Here is a 14,188-nt window from a genome sequence, read left to right on the forward strand (position 1 = left end):
GGCCAGGGCAAAGGAACAGGGACACACCCAGCAGTGAGAGGGAGGGGCAGAGGCCCTTAGGAAGGCGGACCTGGGGTTGGATACACTGTGTATAAAAAGTGAATACAATGTAGCCACAGATAACACTGAGGAATTCAAGAGTTTGTGGGAGAAAGGAATGGGTGAGATAGAACAGAGCAAATGGCTCAGGCTTGGAATGTCTGCCAGGAGCAACATCTGGGAAGCCCCTCATCCCCACTTTGCTTCCTATAGGCCACAGTGTCAAAACATAGCAGGACAGACAGTATGGCCCTAAAGGGGAGGGGGGGGCAGCAGTCTTGTCCCTAAGGCTGTAGGAGGACAAAGATCTGGAGGGTGGGGGAAGTGGGTTGTGATACTGGCCAGCAGGCCTGGCCCCTCCCCATTGGTCGTATTGTCCTGGCTGGTCTCCTGGTCACCTTCCTTCCGTGACCTAGGCCTCCAGGGCTGAACAATGCCCAGGGGTGGCTGTGGGACAAGTGGGCACCATTCTGCAGATGTCTTGGCTCAACCCCCTTCCTCGAGGCAACACACACCCTGTCAGTCCAGGCCCAGCCACCTGAAAACTTCCAAGGTGACCAGAACACAACAGATGTCCTGTGCCACAGAACAACGCGCCTGTTACCTCACCACAGGCCACCCCCACCGCACTCAGCCTTACCTCGTAGATGAGGAAGACTTTGGCTCCCACATATATGCCCATACGTGTCACAGCCCTGACAGCAGCATTCATACCTGTAAGGGAGTCAGGACAGGTCATGAGTCCAAGCAGGGAGAACTGGGCCCTCCCACAGCAGCCCCCCCCCCCCAATCCCAGTGGACTCAGGGACAGGAAATCAGAGCCTGACATTAAACTGCTCCTCGAATATAGGAAGATGTCGAAAAGCATGGCAGCTGCTCTTGAGTGGGCCTGGCTTCCCTCCATTCCCAGTTTCCGGCCTCTGCTGCCCTAAACATGGCAATAGGAAACCCCTGGACTCGGTCAGCAGAGGCCCCATTCTTCATTCTTTCTTTCTTTTCTTTTTTAAGACAGGGTTTCTCTGTGTAGCCTTGGCTGTCCTGGACTCACTCTGTAGACCAGGCTGGCCTCAAACTCACAGAGATTCAGCCTCAGCCTCCCTGAGTGCTGAAAATACAGGCATGCGCCCCCTCATCCGGCAGGCCCAGAGTCAGGTGTAAACCATGGGGTCTAGGAATAAAATATGGGGACAATGGAACAGGAACACTGAGTGGGGCCCAGACCTCTGCCATAAGCTAGCATACCGGGCAGGAAGGGAGCATGGACACTGAAGGCCATGCTGTCCACTCTGGCCATACCCTGGCCCCTGGACCTCAGCAGGCAGTTGAACAGAGCACAAAGGGTGACCGGATGTACCGAGGTAAGGGGTTGCCTCCCCCTGTCCTACCCCTGACTGGAAATTCTTGTTCTGCTCTTTTCCACACCTTCCCGGGACCCACAGCAGGAACTGCAAATGCCTCCTAAGCAGATGGAAGCATTATTGCTGAGGCTGAAATCGGAGGGAGCCAGGAACATCCCACACACCCACACAGCTCAGCTCCAAGCCTAGAAGGAGGCATCCACAGCCGAGGCTGGGCATGGGCTGCTGGCTCCCTCTGCTCTCACCTGAGAGAGGACGAGATCAGCTTAGTCAGTCAGCAGTAATCACCATGCTTCCCTCTTCCTCTGAGCCCATGGCACTAGGCCCAGAGGAGGGATCCCAGGCACTGCTGGGTGGGATAGGAGATAGAGTTTGAAGAGGCCAGAGGCCAGGGACCCACAGTCCAACCCCTGGTCACCTCTGGCTCCACAGGGGAGGCCACATGCCCCTGTGAAGGCCAGCCTCAGCTGTCAAGGCCATCTCACCAGGGTTGCCTGGTGTGTGTGGGGTGGGGTGGGGGGAGAGAGCACAGGGCTATGTTATCCAACAGGTGCAGTGTACCCTTGCCTTGTAAGACACTGTAAAACAAAACCTCCATCGGGCCCTAGAGACAATACGGGTACCAAACCCAGCAGAGTACTCAACACTCCAGAAAACATTCGACGGCCACACCTGTGGAGACTGTGCCCTTGGTGTTGGCACAGGGCCCTTGCCATGGGACCTGGGAGAGCAGGTGCCCCTAAGAGGACCACAAGGAAGCTGCTTCTGCAAAAGGTTCCTGTTATGACTGAACCACTGAAGAATGCCAATCACTGTGCTAAGGGCCTGGGAGTCTGGGGTTGGAGGACAGGGAGACCCCTCAGCTTGGTGTGCCCAGTGACCCTTTGTGCTCTGTGCTGAGGCTCAGGGGGCAGGGAAAGGCCAGAGGGGGCATGCTCCTCAGTGACTATATCATCTTCCACTGTCCCCACAATTCATTTTATAGCCCAGGTCAGCGTAGAACTCTGGGCAATCCTCCTGCCACCGCCTCCCAATTACTGGGATTACAGGAGGCCTGAGCCACCACGCCCAGCTAAAAGGCCCTTTCAATTGCCCTTTAATTTGCTTTTCCTTCTCAAAAAACGAACAGGGCAAAGACCAGGCCCAATAGAAGAGCCACCCACCAGCAGAGGGAGGGTCAGCTGACACCCACAGTTTTGCCTAGTGCAGAGTCAAAGCCTGGTTGGGGATTTGCTGAAAAGAAAAAAAAAAAAACCTTACAAAGACGCGGCCTCAGGGAAAAGAGGGTGTTTGACAGAGACAATCCTGGGCCTAACCAGGCCTGTTTCCAATCCTAGACCCCACATCGCAGGCAGCTCGAAACACAAACAGGAAATCAGTGCCTCCACTGACCACAGGGAAGGCAGTTCCACAAGGCTGTTTAGGTACAGGGAAAGCCAGAGAGTTGCCATGGCTGGGTGGGGATGTGATTGAGGTCAGCCAGGCCTGTTTGTTGGTGCTGTTTGGCAGTTTGAGTTGTTTTAGGTTTTGGTGGGGTTTTTTTGTTTTGTTTTTGTTTTCTACCTGTTACAGCTTCTAAACAAATTACTCTGACTAAACAGACATTGGTGAACAGCAGCTCTCTTCAGTGTGCTAACATGACTCGTGGCCAACAGGAAGGGAAAGACTAGGGCCTGTCAAGCACAGGTCTTCCTGCCTGGCTAGGAGGGAAAAAAAGAAATCTTTTCACAGGCCAGAGGCAGCACTTGAGTCGGGCCAAGGAGACGGTCATCTGTAGCCAGGCCAGGCCCAGGTTGCCTCCTGGAGTGAGGACTGGTGTCCACACGGTCAGTGCATGCAGATGGGGCACAGCCAGAGCACACCTCTGGGTGTCCCTTCTCCAGATGTGGGGAGCCAATGCCACTGAGGGCTCAAGAGGGCACCGAGAGCACACAGAAGGCACGAGGAGCCCAGCAGTTGACTCGCCTAAGGAACACACCCACAAGCAGCTTCCAGAACTTAGGCAACAGAAGGCTCCACTCTGCCCTGATGCCAGCAGCTGCCCCTTGCCCGCTGATCCTGGCCCTACCCAAAGAGGGCTCTGGAGAAGCCTGTGGACATCTTGCCCTGGAGCCCAGATGAAAACGGAAGCGGGTTTTGCCTACCCTCACCTGACCAGGAAGGGCTTCCCGCCTCTAGTCCCTCCACCAGCCTCCAGGACTACATGTCTGTCACCCTGGTGACCCTGGCCTGGCAGCTGCCTCCCAAGGAAGGCAGCAGGGACCCCTCACCCATGGAGACCACTCAATAGTACCATCTCTCAGACACTGGGGCCTCCATTGCTCAGACAAGAGCTTGGCGTGAGTAACTTTTGCCTGCCAGAGCCAGGGCCCTTCAAATGGGATTCAGGACTCGGCTGGCCTCCCTGAAATGCCTATCTAATGGATGAGGTGGACCCAGCCGGGGCCTCTCTCGTGGTCCACTACTTGGGTGATTGTTCCACAGGTCCCTGGCCCAGGCTCGATCCCAGCATTGGAGCATACTCTAGGGTACAAGCTACTGCCACAGCCCTGAAGAAGGCTGACTGCCAGCCTGGGCTGGGCCCAGGGGACCCAGCAGGGATTTGAAGAGATTTCCAACTGGCTGGGGGGTCAGCACGACCTTTTCTGCCTTCCTGGGCCTGCAACCATGCTTGTAAGATGTGTCCATCATCGTGTTGTTCCCATCCCTCTCGTAGGTGAGGGAGCCAGCGCTGAGGAGCTGGTGTATATCCGTATTTCCTGAACTACCTGGAAGGAAATGAGCAAAACCCAACTGCAAGGCTCGGGGAAGCTAAGCCCCTTGAAGCCCGACAGGACCAACTGGGTAGCACCGCTCTTGCGCCGGGCCCAACTAAAATCAGCAGTCAGCACGGAACCAGGCCACCAAGAGAGGGGCTGGGGGGAGGGGAGATCCTCCCATGCCTGGCCTTACGCTCGCCTTACCAGGCCAGGCGGAGGCTGTAGACCCTGACCAATTAGCCACGTGGTGTCTGCGCTGTCACGGCAGTGAGAACAGGACCTCGCTAAGAAATATACCCCAAGTCCTCCATCCCCAACTCCCGCTCCACGAGCTCTGTTCTCCGCCTAGGCCTCCAGCCAAGGGACAGGAAGCAGCCCAGGCGAAGGCATGTGGGTAAGCCTGCTTCACCCCACCCAGGTACAGAGTGGGAATCAGAGGCTGTCCGGGGAGGGCACAGGGTCCCCAGTCCTTTCAAGCTCCTGGGCTGTGGAACGCCGGCGACGGTGCTCTCAGAGAGGTCCTGACACGTGCAGCCCAGAAAGGGGCACCCCCAAGTCTGCGTGCTGCGCGGACACACCCCCAAGCCGGGCGGACCTAGGCAGCGCGAGGGCGGGGCATGCCAAGGCCCGTGGCCGGCAGCACGTACGCCAGTGACCCCGGGCGGAGTCCGGAGAGAGAGCGGGACTGAGAACCACGGTGTCCCCGCAGGAGACTCACTGGCCTCCTCTCCCCGGATCCCCGGACGAGGGGCCCGAAGGGGCCCGAGGGCAGCCAGAAACCCCGGATCTCTCCGTAAACACGCCTTTGGCGCCCTCATCACCTTGCGCATCGCCGCCGCTGGTCAGCACTCCGATGGCCTTGCCAGCCCCCGACATCCGCAACTTCTCCAGGTCCACGGTAGCCATGGCGGCAGCGGATAGCCGGAGCACCAGCTCCTCTCCCGCCGCTCTGCGTTCCGCGCGGCGGTCGCCTGTCTCCGCCCTGTGCCGCCGCCAGTGCGCCCCGTTCGTCCCGCCCCGCCCCGGCTCCGCCCACATTGCACGGTTTGACTGACAGGCTTGGGGACCTGTTCGCCCCTCTCCGTAGGCTGCTGAAGAAGGAAAGCGCTACAAGCGCCTAGAAGGGCGGACCGCGCTCCAATCTACAATTGCCTGCACAGCGGTTCCCGAACCAGGGGTCCCCAGGCAGCCACGCAGCAGCTAGGATCAACGTCCCCACCAAAGGGAATCCACCACCCGGGCCTGCTGAAGCTTTTGAGCAAGTGGAGTTCATGGTATAGGAAGCTGATTTTACAACTGTCCAGGCGCTGTTAAAGGAGACCGGTGGCCAAGACTCACGGGCATTTTTAAATCCCACTTGGCCAGGCTCCCGGGCCTGCCCGGAGGCGCAGGTGTGGTTCAGGTGAGCAGTCCTCAGCCGCACCTTGACTCTGAGTTGGGCTTGCCACGGTCTCCTTCGAGGATGAAAAAATAAGGTAACCGAAGAAGAGGAGGAGGAGGAAGGAAGAAGAAACAAAGGAAACAAAGAAAAGAAAACCAGGCTAGGAGTTCTCTAAAGAGGACCACAGGAGGAAAGGTCAGCCTCCAGCCCAACACGCCTGCTGGAGGTAGCTGCGGATTTGGAAGGAGAACCACGTGACATCGGCTCACCCTTACTTCCGGGGGATTTGCTAAACTTGTCCACTACCCTAACCAAACCCTCACGCACGGCCTGTAGAGAGCTCCCGGTTTGGGGGAGTGACCAGATCCAGGAATGTAAGGAAAGGTACCCTGGATCTGGGGTGCCATGGGTAAGGGGTGCCCTGCGGGGATGGGGTGTTAATGAAATATATATATATCTTATATATATATATATATTTTTAATTTATTATTTATACAGTTTTCTGCCTGCATGTATGCCTGCAGGCCAGAAGAGGGCACCAAATCTCATTATAGATGGTTATGAGCCACCATGTGGTTGCTGGGAGTTGAACTCAGGACCTTTGGATGTATAGCCAATGCTCTTAACCTCTGAGCCATCTCTCCAGCCCTGGTTTTGCTATTTTTAAGAAAAAAAATTTTTTTTAAATTGCTGGGTGTTGGTGGTACACACCTTTAATCCCAGCACACAGGAAGCAGAGACAGGTGGATCTCTGAGTTTCAAGACCAAACTGGTCTCCAGAGCGAGTTCCAGGACAGCCATGCCCATATACAAAGGGCACTGAATGGGCCCTTTGAATGAGAATGGGCACTGAAGGAAAGAAGGAAGGGTGGGCCACGTAACTCAAATTCTAAGAACATAGCAGGGCCTTTGTTGGAGAAAAAAAAAATGTTTTGCTGGGTGGAAGAATTAGAACTTTTGCATAAAAGTCATACAAGGTGGGGGGAGGGGAGAAAAGGGGTTTAATTGCCTGCTTTAAACCCAACTTTTACAGTATCTGATAGAAAATACTAATATTTAATGTTTCCTACAATGGACTAGAAACATCAGGAAAGGAGTATAAAAGATGTACGCAGGTTAAAGAGGCCTCACAAGTAGTCTCTGGGCCAACATTATTTCTTGTAATCTTAGCACCTATGTGCATATTACATAGGTTTGTTTGTTTGTTGTCTATTTTAAGACAGGATCTCTCTATGTAGCCTTGGCTGGCCTGGAAATCACTATGTATGCCAGGCTGTCTATGAACTCACAGAGATCCCCCTGCCTCTGCAAAGGCTTGTGCCACCGCTCCTGGCCCCCACTTGTATTCTTAAAGATACAGTGAGATTCCACCTCACACTCATTAGGACAGTCAATAGGTCATTATCAACCTATGAGCGACAAGTGCTGACCGGGACAGTAGTTGAAGCACTTAGGCGCTGATGAGAGAAATCGAAGGGTCTGATGGGTCCTCAAAATTTAAACATAGTCTTGCCACCCGAGGTAGGCCTACACTGCAACTCTTGGTCCCTTGTTCTCCATGCTGGTGGGGCCCCTGCTGTCAGATGGCTCTGCCCTCCGAAGCATGGCCCAAGCCCCTGCTGCCCACATGGGGGCCAGAATCTGCTTCATTTTACTTGCAACTCAGGAGTCAGTCAAACCTGCAGCCCGAAGCTCAGGGGACTGGAAATCTGGCCTCCTATTGTGTGGTTGGCACAGCGAAGCCCAGCCTATCCAGAAGGCAGTGGAAGGCTTCCTGGGAGTTAGCAATCAGCCAGCAGTCCAGAGCTCAGGAGCAAGTTACCTACAAGGGAAAAAGAAATAAACTCCGCCTTTGGGGGGGGGTCCAGAGTAGAAGCAGTGTGACCCTGTTTCAAAACCACCAGCAGACCTTTCTGGGGCAGGCATGAGCCAGGGCTGCTTCAGTCCTGGGACACAGGCCAAGGTCAAAGAAACTAGGTCCTGAACTGGACTGCAGGGAGGGAGGGCCAGGGATGAAGATGGGGTGTGGTCAAGTTGAGGCGGGGCTAAAGTGTTCTCAATTGCTGAGAGTCAAGCCTGACTGGTCAGGGAATGAATGAGTGGTCACCCTCCTTCTCAACACTGGAAGAACCATTCAACAGTCAGAAGGTTAAAGCCAGGCTCTGAGTAATGTCCACATTCTCACTTCTCAGCCCAAGAAGAGCCAGGGAAGAGGAACTGCCTCAGCCAATGTTATTGGCAAGTAAGGGCAAGTCTGGGACAGATTATTTTCTCAAGCTGACCTAGCCTGAAGGCGAAAGATGGATGAGAGATAGCTCAGTGGTTAAGAGCACTTGCTGTTCTTGTGGAAGACCTGGGCTTGATTCTCAGCATTCACATCGGGGCCCACAACCTTTCATAACTCCAATTCCAAGGGATCTGGCGCCCTCTTCTGATCTCCAAGGGCGACAAGCACACAAGTGGTGCACAGACATACATAAGGCAAACACTCAAACACGTAAAATAAATTCCTAAAGGAGGAGGAGGAAGAGGTGGAGCAATAACAGGTCACAAGTCGCCCTCAGTAACAGAACGTCTTGCTGGAAGTGATGGACTGTAACCTAGAATCATGATCCAAATAAACCCTAAGTGCTTGTTTTTCTTTCTTAATTTATTTATTACATATACAGTGTTCTGCCTGCAGGCCAGCAGAGGGCACCAGCTATCATTATAGATGGTTGTGAGCCACCATGTGGTTGCTGAGACTTGAACTCAGGACCTCTGGAAGAGCAGTCAGTGCTCTTAACCTCTGAGCCATCTCTCCAATCCCCTAAGTGCTTTTTGACAGGGCTTTTTTAAATTATTTTTTTCATAAGCCAGCCATAGTGGTACATCCTGAGTACATCCCAGTACGCAGGAGGTAGAGGCAAGCAGATCTCTGAGTTTGAGGCCAGCCTGGTCTACAGAGTAGGTTCCAGAGCAGCCAGGGCTACACAGAGGTCTTGAAAAGTGAAATATTAAATAAAGGAATAAGTATTTTCATACAGTGTGTTCTGATCATGTTTTCCCGCCACCAACTCCTCCTGGATGCTCCCCACCTCCCTACACATCCACCTTCATGTTCTCTTTCAGAAAGAAAGACACAACAAAAGAGACACAAACATGCCAACAAATCCCCCGCGAAAACAAAAATCAAATAACAATGTTGCATTTCAGATAAGGCTGTGTTCGAACTTGTGTAGAGTGAAAGGACAGTGTTGAGTAAACCGAGGATTAGAATGCAAATAAAAAAAAAAAAAAAAAAACAAAGATCAAAACAGGCAAAAGACTAACAAGACAAAACAACAACAATGAAACCAAAGCAAAGCTCCTCTGGTGTGGGTTAAATGAGGCACTTACCCGTAGGTATTCAAATACGTCATTACCAGTCATTCTACTGTTATACTCTGTAGCTGGACTTGCTACTTTGTGACTTCTGAGGGGCCTGGTGGTTTGGTGGTGGGGGGGTTGTTGTTAGTATTGGTTTGGTTAAGTAGTCCTGTGCAAACAAGAAGAAGCAATTAAATATCCTGACTTCGAAGATCCGAACTTGCCCAAGGAACTACACCCCTAATCAGAAGGTGAGGTCTAATGATAATGGATAACGCCACCCCCTTTCCTTTCCATCCTTTCTTCTCTCCTATCTAGTGTTAGGGAGTGAAAAGTGTGGGAAAGAGGTGGAGAAGGGTGAAAGAAAGAAGAACCAGCAAAGGATCAAAGTCCAGAAGAGAACAAGAAGTTGGATGTGTAGGGAGACAGGGAGCATCTAGCATTTATATAGTCTCTGGATGTATCCTCCAGAAGTCCAAACATCACTCGCAGAAGCTACATGCAGCTGACAAAAACCATGCCCCCGCAAGAGCATGAGGCAAATCGTAGCTGCTGTGGACAATCTGAAGTAGCCTGGTATCCCACACCTGAGATCAAAGTGAAACATATTCTTACAATATTTTGTGTGTGTTTTTAAAGAAACCAAAATTCCAGAGCTGTCACTACAACATTCCCTTAGCAGAATAACAGTAATGGGTTTGCCCTAGGCCTACAACCCGTCTAGGCACAGGTTCTTGGATATTTTAGCAGTCTCAGGTTTGGGATCCATCTCAGGGAGTGGGCCTTAAATCCAATCAAAGGGTGGTCGGAAAGAGGAGATGATGAATTTAGAGGAGAGTGGGGAAGGGGAGAGGGGAAGGGTTTGGAGGAAGTAAAAGCAGGGAGAAATGTTGTAATAAGTCCTAATCTCGGGAAAAAGTTTTAAGCCTTTGGTTACTCCCGTAACATTGGTGGCACTATTGTACCAGCATATTTTGCAGGCAGGTTGATGCCGTAGCTTAGCGGGGATTGTAGCGGGGTTGGTGGTCACCTTTAGTCTCTGGCAGTGTGCAGAGAACCTTCCAGAGCACCCAGATGTCATAAATCACACCGGAAGAAGCTGACAGAGTGGGTCTGCTTCCCACACCCTCGCTGAGCATACAGGCCTCCCAGCTTTCCTTGACTGGTAAGTTTTCCTTTCTGGCCTTTCCCACTAACCCCTTCTGGATGCCTGGTGCTTCGGCCTTGGGTTTCCTCGGTCAAGATTTGGCATTTCGCAACACTCTTTCCTGTTTCCTAATTCCCCGTTGCTTTCAGATAATGTTCCTGACAGGATGTTCCAACCTTGCTTAATAGTCTCCTTGTCTGCCGCATGGCTCTGCTGGCCAGAGCTATTTCTGTTATTTCATGAATGTTCCTTTATGTTTGGGGAGGAGGAGCAGTGTAGTGCAGACTAGCCTTGAACTCTGTGACTCCCAAACTATCCTTGGTCCTGTACCCAGCCACCTCAGCCTCCCCAGTGCTAGGATTAGGCCACAGATAGCACCTGTACTTGATTCTATTACTTACCAGTTCCTTGGCTGGGTCAGGGAGGACCAGGCTCATTCACAGGGGACTTGGGGCTACACCATGCTTAGTAAAAAACCAATATTTATGTCTGCAATCCTGGAAGTCTGGAGAGGGCAGATTAGCTTGTGCATGTATGGGGAGATCTTCTGGTCTGCTCCTGCCCAGTTTAGTCACCAATTTAGATTGACTGCAGAAACATCCCAGATTTTCATCTATCCCTCACATGTTGCTCACAATAAACCTTACTTGCACTCCCACCTGAAGCAGGTCTCCACGCTCCTGGCTCAAGGGTCACCCTGAAACCCAAGCTTTGCCGTATCGGTGCAGAACCCATTAGGGGAGAGGCTCTGCTCAGGGGCAGGCAGGCAGGGGGACTGGGAAGGCTCTTTCTGCAGACTACAGGAGCCATGCCTGCTGCCAGCCACAGCAGGGAAACTTTGACCTTGCCCTGCGACGTGGGCAACCTTTGAGACTGCCTACGTTTTGGTTTTGTTCTCGCCTGTCTTCCATTTTGCTCCAGGACATTGCAAGCATGGTTCCCGGGGCCAGTAGTAAAAAAAAAAAAAAAAAAAAAAAAAAAAAAAAAAATGGCTTGCGCCCTTTGAGGATGAACTGTGTGAGCAGGCATGGGTGGGGGCCAGAGGCAGAGGAGCTCCTGAGTAGGGCTGGAGGCCGAGAGGTGGCACACATGAGCAGTGATGGTTGTTCCAGGGAAGTGACAGTGGGGATGAAGAGGAGGCAACTGATATGTGAGTTGTGTAGGAGGGATATCCAGGGACCCGGCATGCTTAAGGGCAGGGTGGCAGAGGGACTAGATCACACTGCAAGGGAGGGCAGGACCCGGAGCTGGAGCTTTTTGCCCCTGGAGGCTCTTCCCTGGAGGCCTGTCACTCAAGGAGGGCTACCCTCCCCACTCCTTCTCAGGCCCCATTTCCAGCCCCTCCTTGGAGTAGAATGAGCCTAGTGGTTGATGAGAATGAGAGAGGGCCAGGACCGACTGTCCCCTCATCACAAAAGGGGATGCCCGAGCCACTCGCCAGGCAGAGGTGTGCTGAGGCTGCCCTGTGCTGGACAGGTGGACACACGGGGGTCTCCAGGCTCAGGCACAGTTTGGCAGGCATTGCCCAGCCCGTGTGTAGCTAAAGAAGTGCTGTCACAGACCTGTTATCACTTCTCTAACATCGTGTTTTCAGAGCTGGGGAGATGGTTCCACAGTTAAGAGCCCTGCTTCTTCGTTCCAAGCACCCATGTGGTGTGGCTCACAGCTACCTGTAACTCCAGTTCAGGGGGATCAAATGTGTTCTTCTGAGTTCCAGCGGGGGAGGGGGGCTGGAGAGATGGCTCAGTGGGTAAGAGTACTGACTGCTTTGGACCGGAGTTCAATTCCCAGCACCCACATGGCAGCTCACAACTGTCTGTAACTTCAACATCTGACACCCTCACACAGACACACATGCAGGCAAAACACAAATGAACATAAAATAAAAACAAATAAATAAAAAAAAGAAAGAATGGGAAGATGAAACTGAAATCCAGGGCACCAGGCATGGATGTGATAGGCTCTTACACATAACATAGTAATAATTTTTTTAAATTTAAAATCTTTTTCGTGTGTTTTCTGTTTGTTTGTTTGTTTGTTTGAGACATGGTTTCTCTGTATCCCTGGTTATCATGAAACTCCTGTAGATCAGGCTGGCCTGAGTGCTGGGATTAAAGGTGTATGCCACGACTGCCCAGCTTACACAGACATTTTTATGAGCTTAGTTCTCACACTTTAGCTAGGATTTCTATTGCTGTGATAAAAACAAAAAACAAAAAACACCATGACTAAAACTGGGGAGGAAAGGGTTTGTTTCATTTTATAGGTTATAGTCCATTATTGAAGAAGTCAGGGCAGGGACTCAAGCAGAGGGTATGGAGGACCGCTGCTTACTAGCTTGCTACAACCTTAGACCACCTGCCTAGGATTAGCACCAACCACAGTGTGCTGGGCCCTCAATCATTCATCAATCACTAATCAAGAAAATGGCCCTACAGGTTTTCCCTCAGGCCAATCTACTAAGGGCATTTTTCTCAACTGATGTTCCCACTTCCCAAATGATTTCTAGCTTATATCAAGTTGATATAAAACTAAACAGCACACGGGGAAAACATCTACATGCGTAACATAAAAATAAATGAAATATTAAGTCATCAACAAACTCACTACCAAGCTCAGGCTTACTTTGTTTCTAAGTATCTGAGCAGCTATCCTGAGTACTGCCGATCGCCACCTGGGGGCGCTGTGCTCTCACTGCCAGAGCTTCACCCCGCGGCGTGAGCTGATCTGGAAAGCTGTTTCTCATCCACCCCACCCCCACCCCCAGGCAAAGATAAGGCGCTTACGCCTTGGCTTTCCCCTGCGGTTGCCTCTCTGGTAGTGAGGCCAAGGATGGCCCTCAGCTGGGCTGAATTACACTCTTTGCTACCTGGGCTCAGAGCTTGAGAAGCTGGGCACGTGTAGAAAAGCAACAGGTGGCCATCAAGTGTGAGCAGTCTGAGGCCGGGTCTCAGCTCCCGCTGCAAATGCTTAGCCCCATTATCCGAGGGGACGCTTCCAGTCCTCACTGACAATTTACAGGAGCTGAGACCTCTTCCAAACAGCCTAAGATCTGCGCACTGCAGTCACAAAGCAGGACCTCTGTTCCGCTGTGCTTTTCACCCAGGGACAATTCAGGGGTCAGGCCTACAAGGCCCACTGTCCAGCCTGTGGGGGAATGGCTTCGCCAAGGCCAGTCCGGCTCAACATCCTTTAGATTCATCTGCTTTTCCAGAGACCCTCACTGAGGACGTGGGGTCCCACACAGGTACCTCAGAATGGACAAGAATTGCTCAGAGGCTGGAGAGGTGGCTCAGAGGTTAAGAGCACTGGCTGTTCTTTCTAAAGGTCGTGAGTTCAATTCCCAGCAACCATGTGGTGGCTCATGACCATCTATAGTGAGATCTGGCGCCCTCTTCTGGTGTGCAGGCAGGGTGCTGTATAAATAATAAGTAAACCTTTTTTAGTATTAGAAAAAGAAAAGAATTGCTCAGAGCTATTAATTCTCAGTCTTGCACAGCCTAGCACAAAGCCTACTATGGGGGATGCTGCCCGGCCTGGGGCGGCCTCCCGTAGAGGGAGAGCTAGCATTGGTCCTGAAATGTAAAGAGCATTCACAACATTTGATAAAGATGGCCAGGCAGAGATGCTGCAGGGGATGGAGAGGTGACCTGCTTAACTACTTAACTACACACACACACACACACACACACACACACACAGATAGTGCGGGCGAGGGGGGGGGGGGGGGCTGAGGGAAGGAGAGAGAGAAAGGGAGAAGACAGAAAAATCAAACTCTGGGATGGGGGACACTTCGCTTCTAATTGACTCTGTAGAATTCTTGCTAAAAACTATCTAAGCTAGCCAGGCAGTGCTGATGCAAGCCTTTAGTGCCAGCACTTGGGAGGCAGAGGCAGGACGCAGAGGCAGGTGTTTATTGAGTTCCAGGACAGCCAGAGAAACCCTGTCTCAAAATCCCCCCCCCCCAAATAAAACTAGATGAAGTGGGACAGGGACAGAGGCCAGGGCTGAGGCAAAATCCAGAGCCAGGGCCTGACTAGAATTTGGGGAAATCTGTGCCCTAAACAACTGTGTTGAAATCCTAATCTATACAATCTATACAGGCAGGAGACAGACAAGTCTGTTATTTTATTTGTTTTTATTTTGTTTCAGAGAC

The 14,188-nt window shown here is 52.0% G+C and overlaps 1 protein-coding gene across 1 annotated transcript in view; it reads right to left on the reverse strand.

The window, feature by feature from the left end:
* The window catches only part of Pfkl (phosphofructokinase, liver type), a 21,625-nt gene extending 16,470 nt beyond the window's left edge, over window positions 1–5,155 (reverse strand). Inside the window, exons 1-2 of the mRNA XM_055607147.1 lie at window positions 4,978–5,155; window positions 680–753 (exon numbers count right to left, since the gene is read on the reverse strand). Coding sequence (XP_055463122.1) covers window positions 680–753; window positions 4,978–5,062 — 159 coding nt within the window. The 5' untranslated portion in view covers window positions 5,063–5,155. The remainder of the gene's footprint in view (window positions 1–679; window positions 754–4,977) is intronic.
* Between the last annotated feature and the right edge of the window lie 9,033 nt (window positions 5,156–14,188).

This window comes from Psammomys obesus, unplaced genomic scaffold, assembly GCF_907164565.1.
Source record: "Psammomys obesus unplaced genomic scaffold, mPsaObe1.curated_primary_1811, whole genome shotgun sequence".
NCBI lineage: Eukaryota > Metazoa > Chordata > Mammalia > Rodentia > Muridae > Psammomys > Psammomys obesus.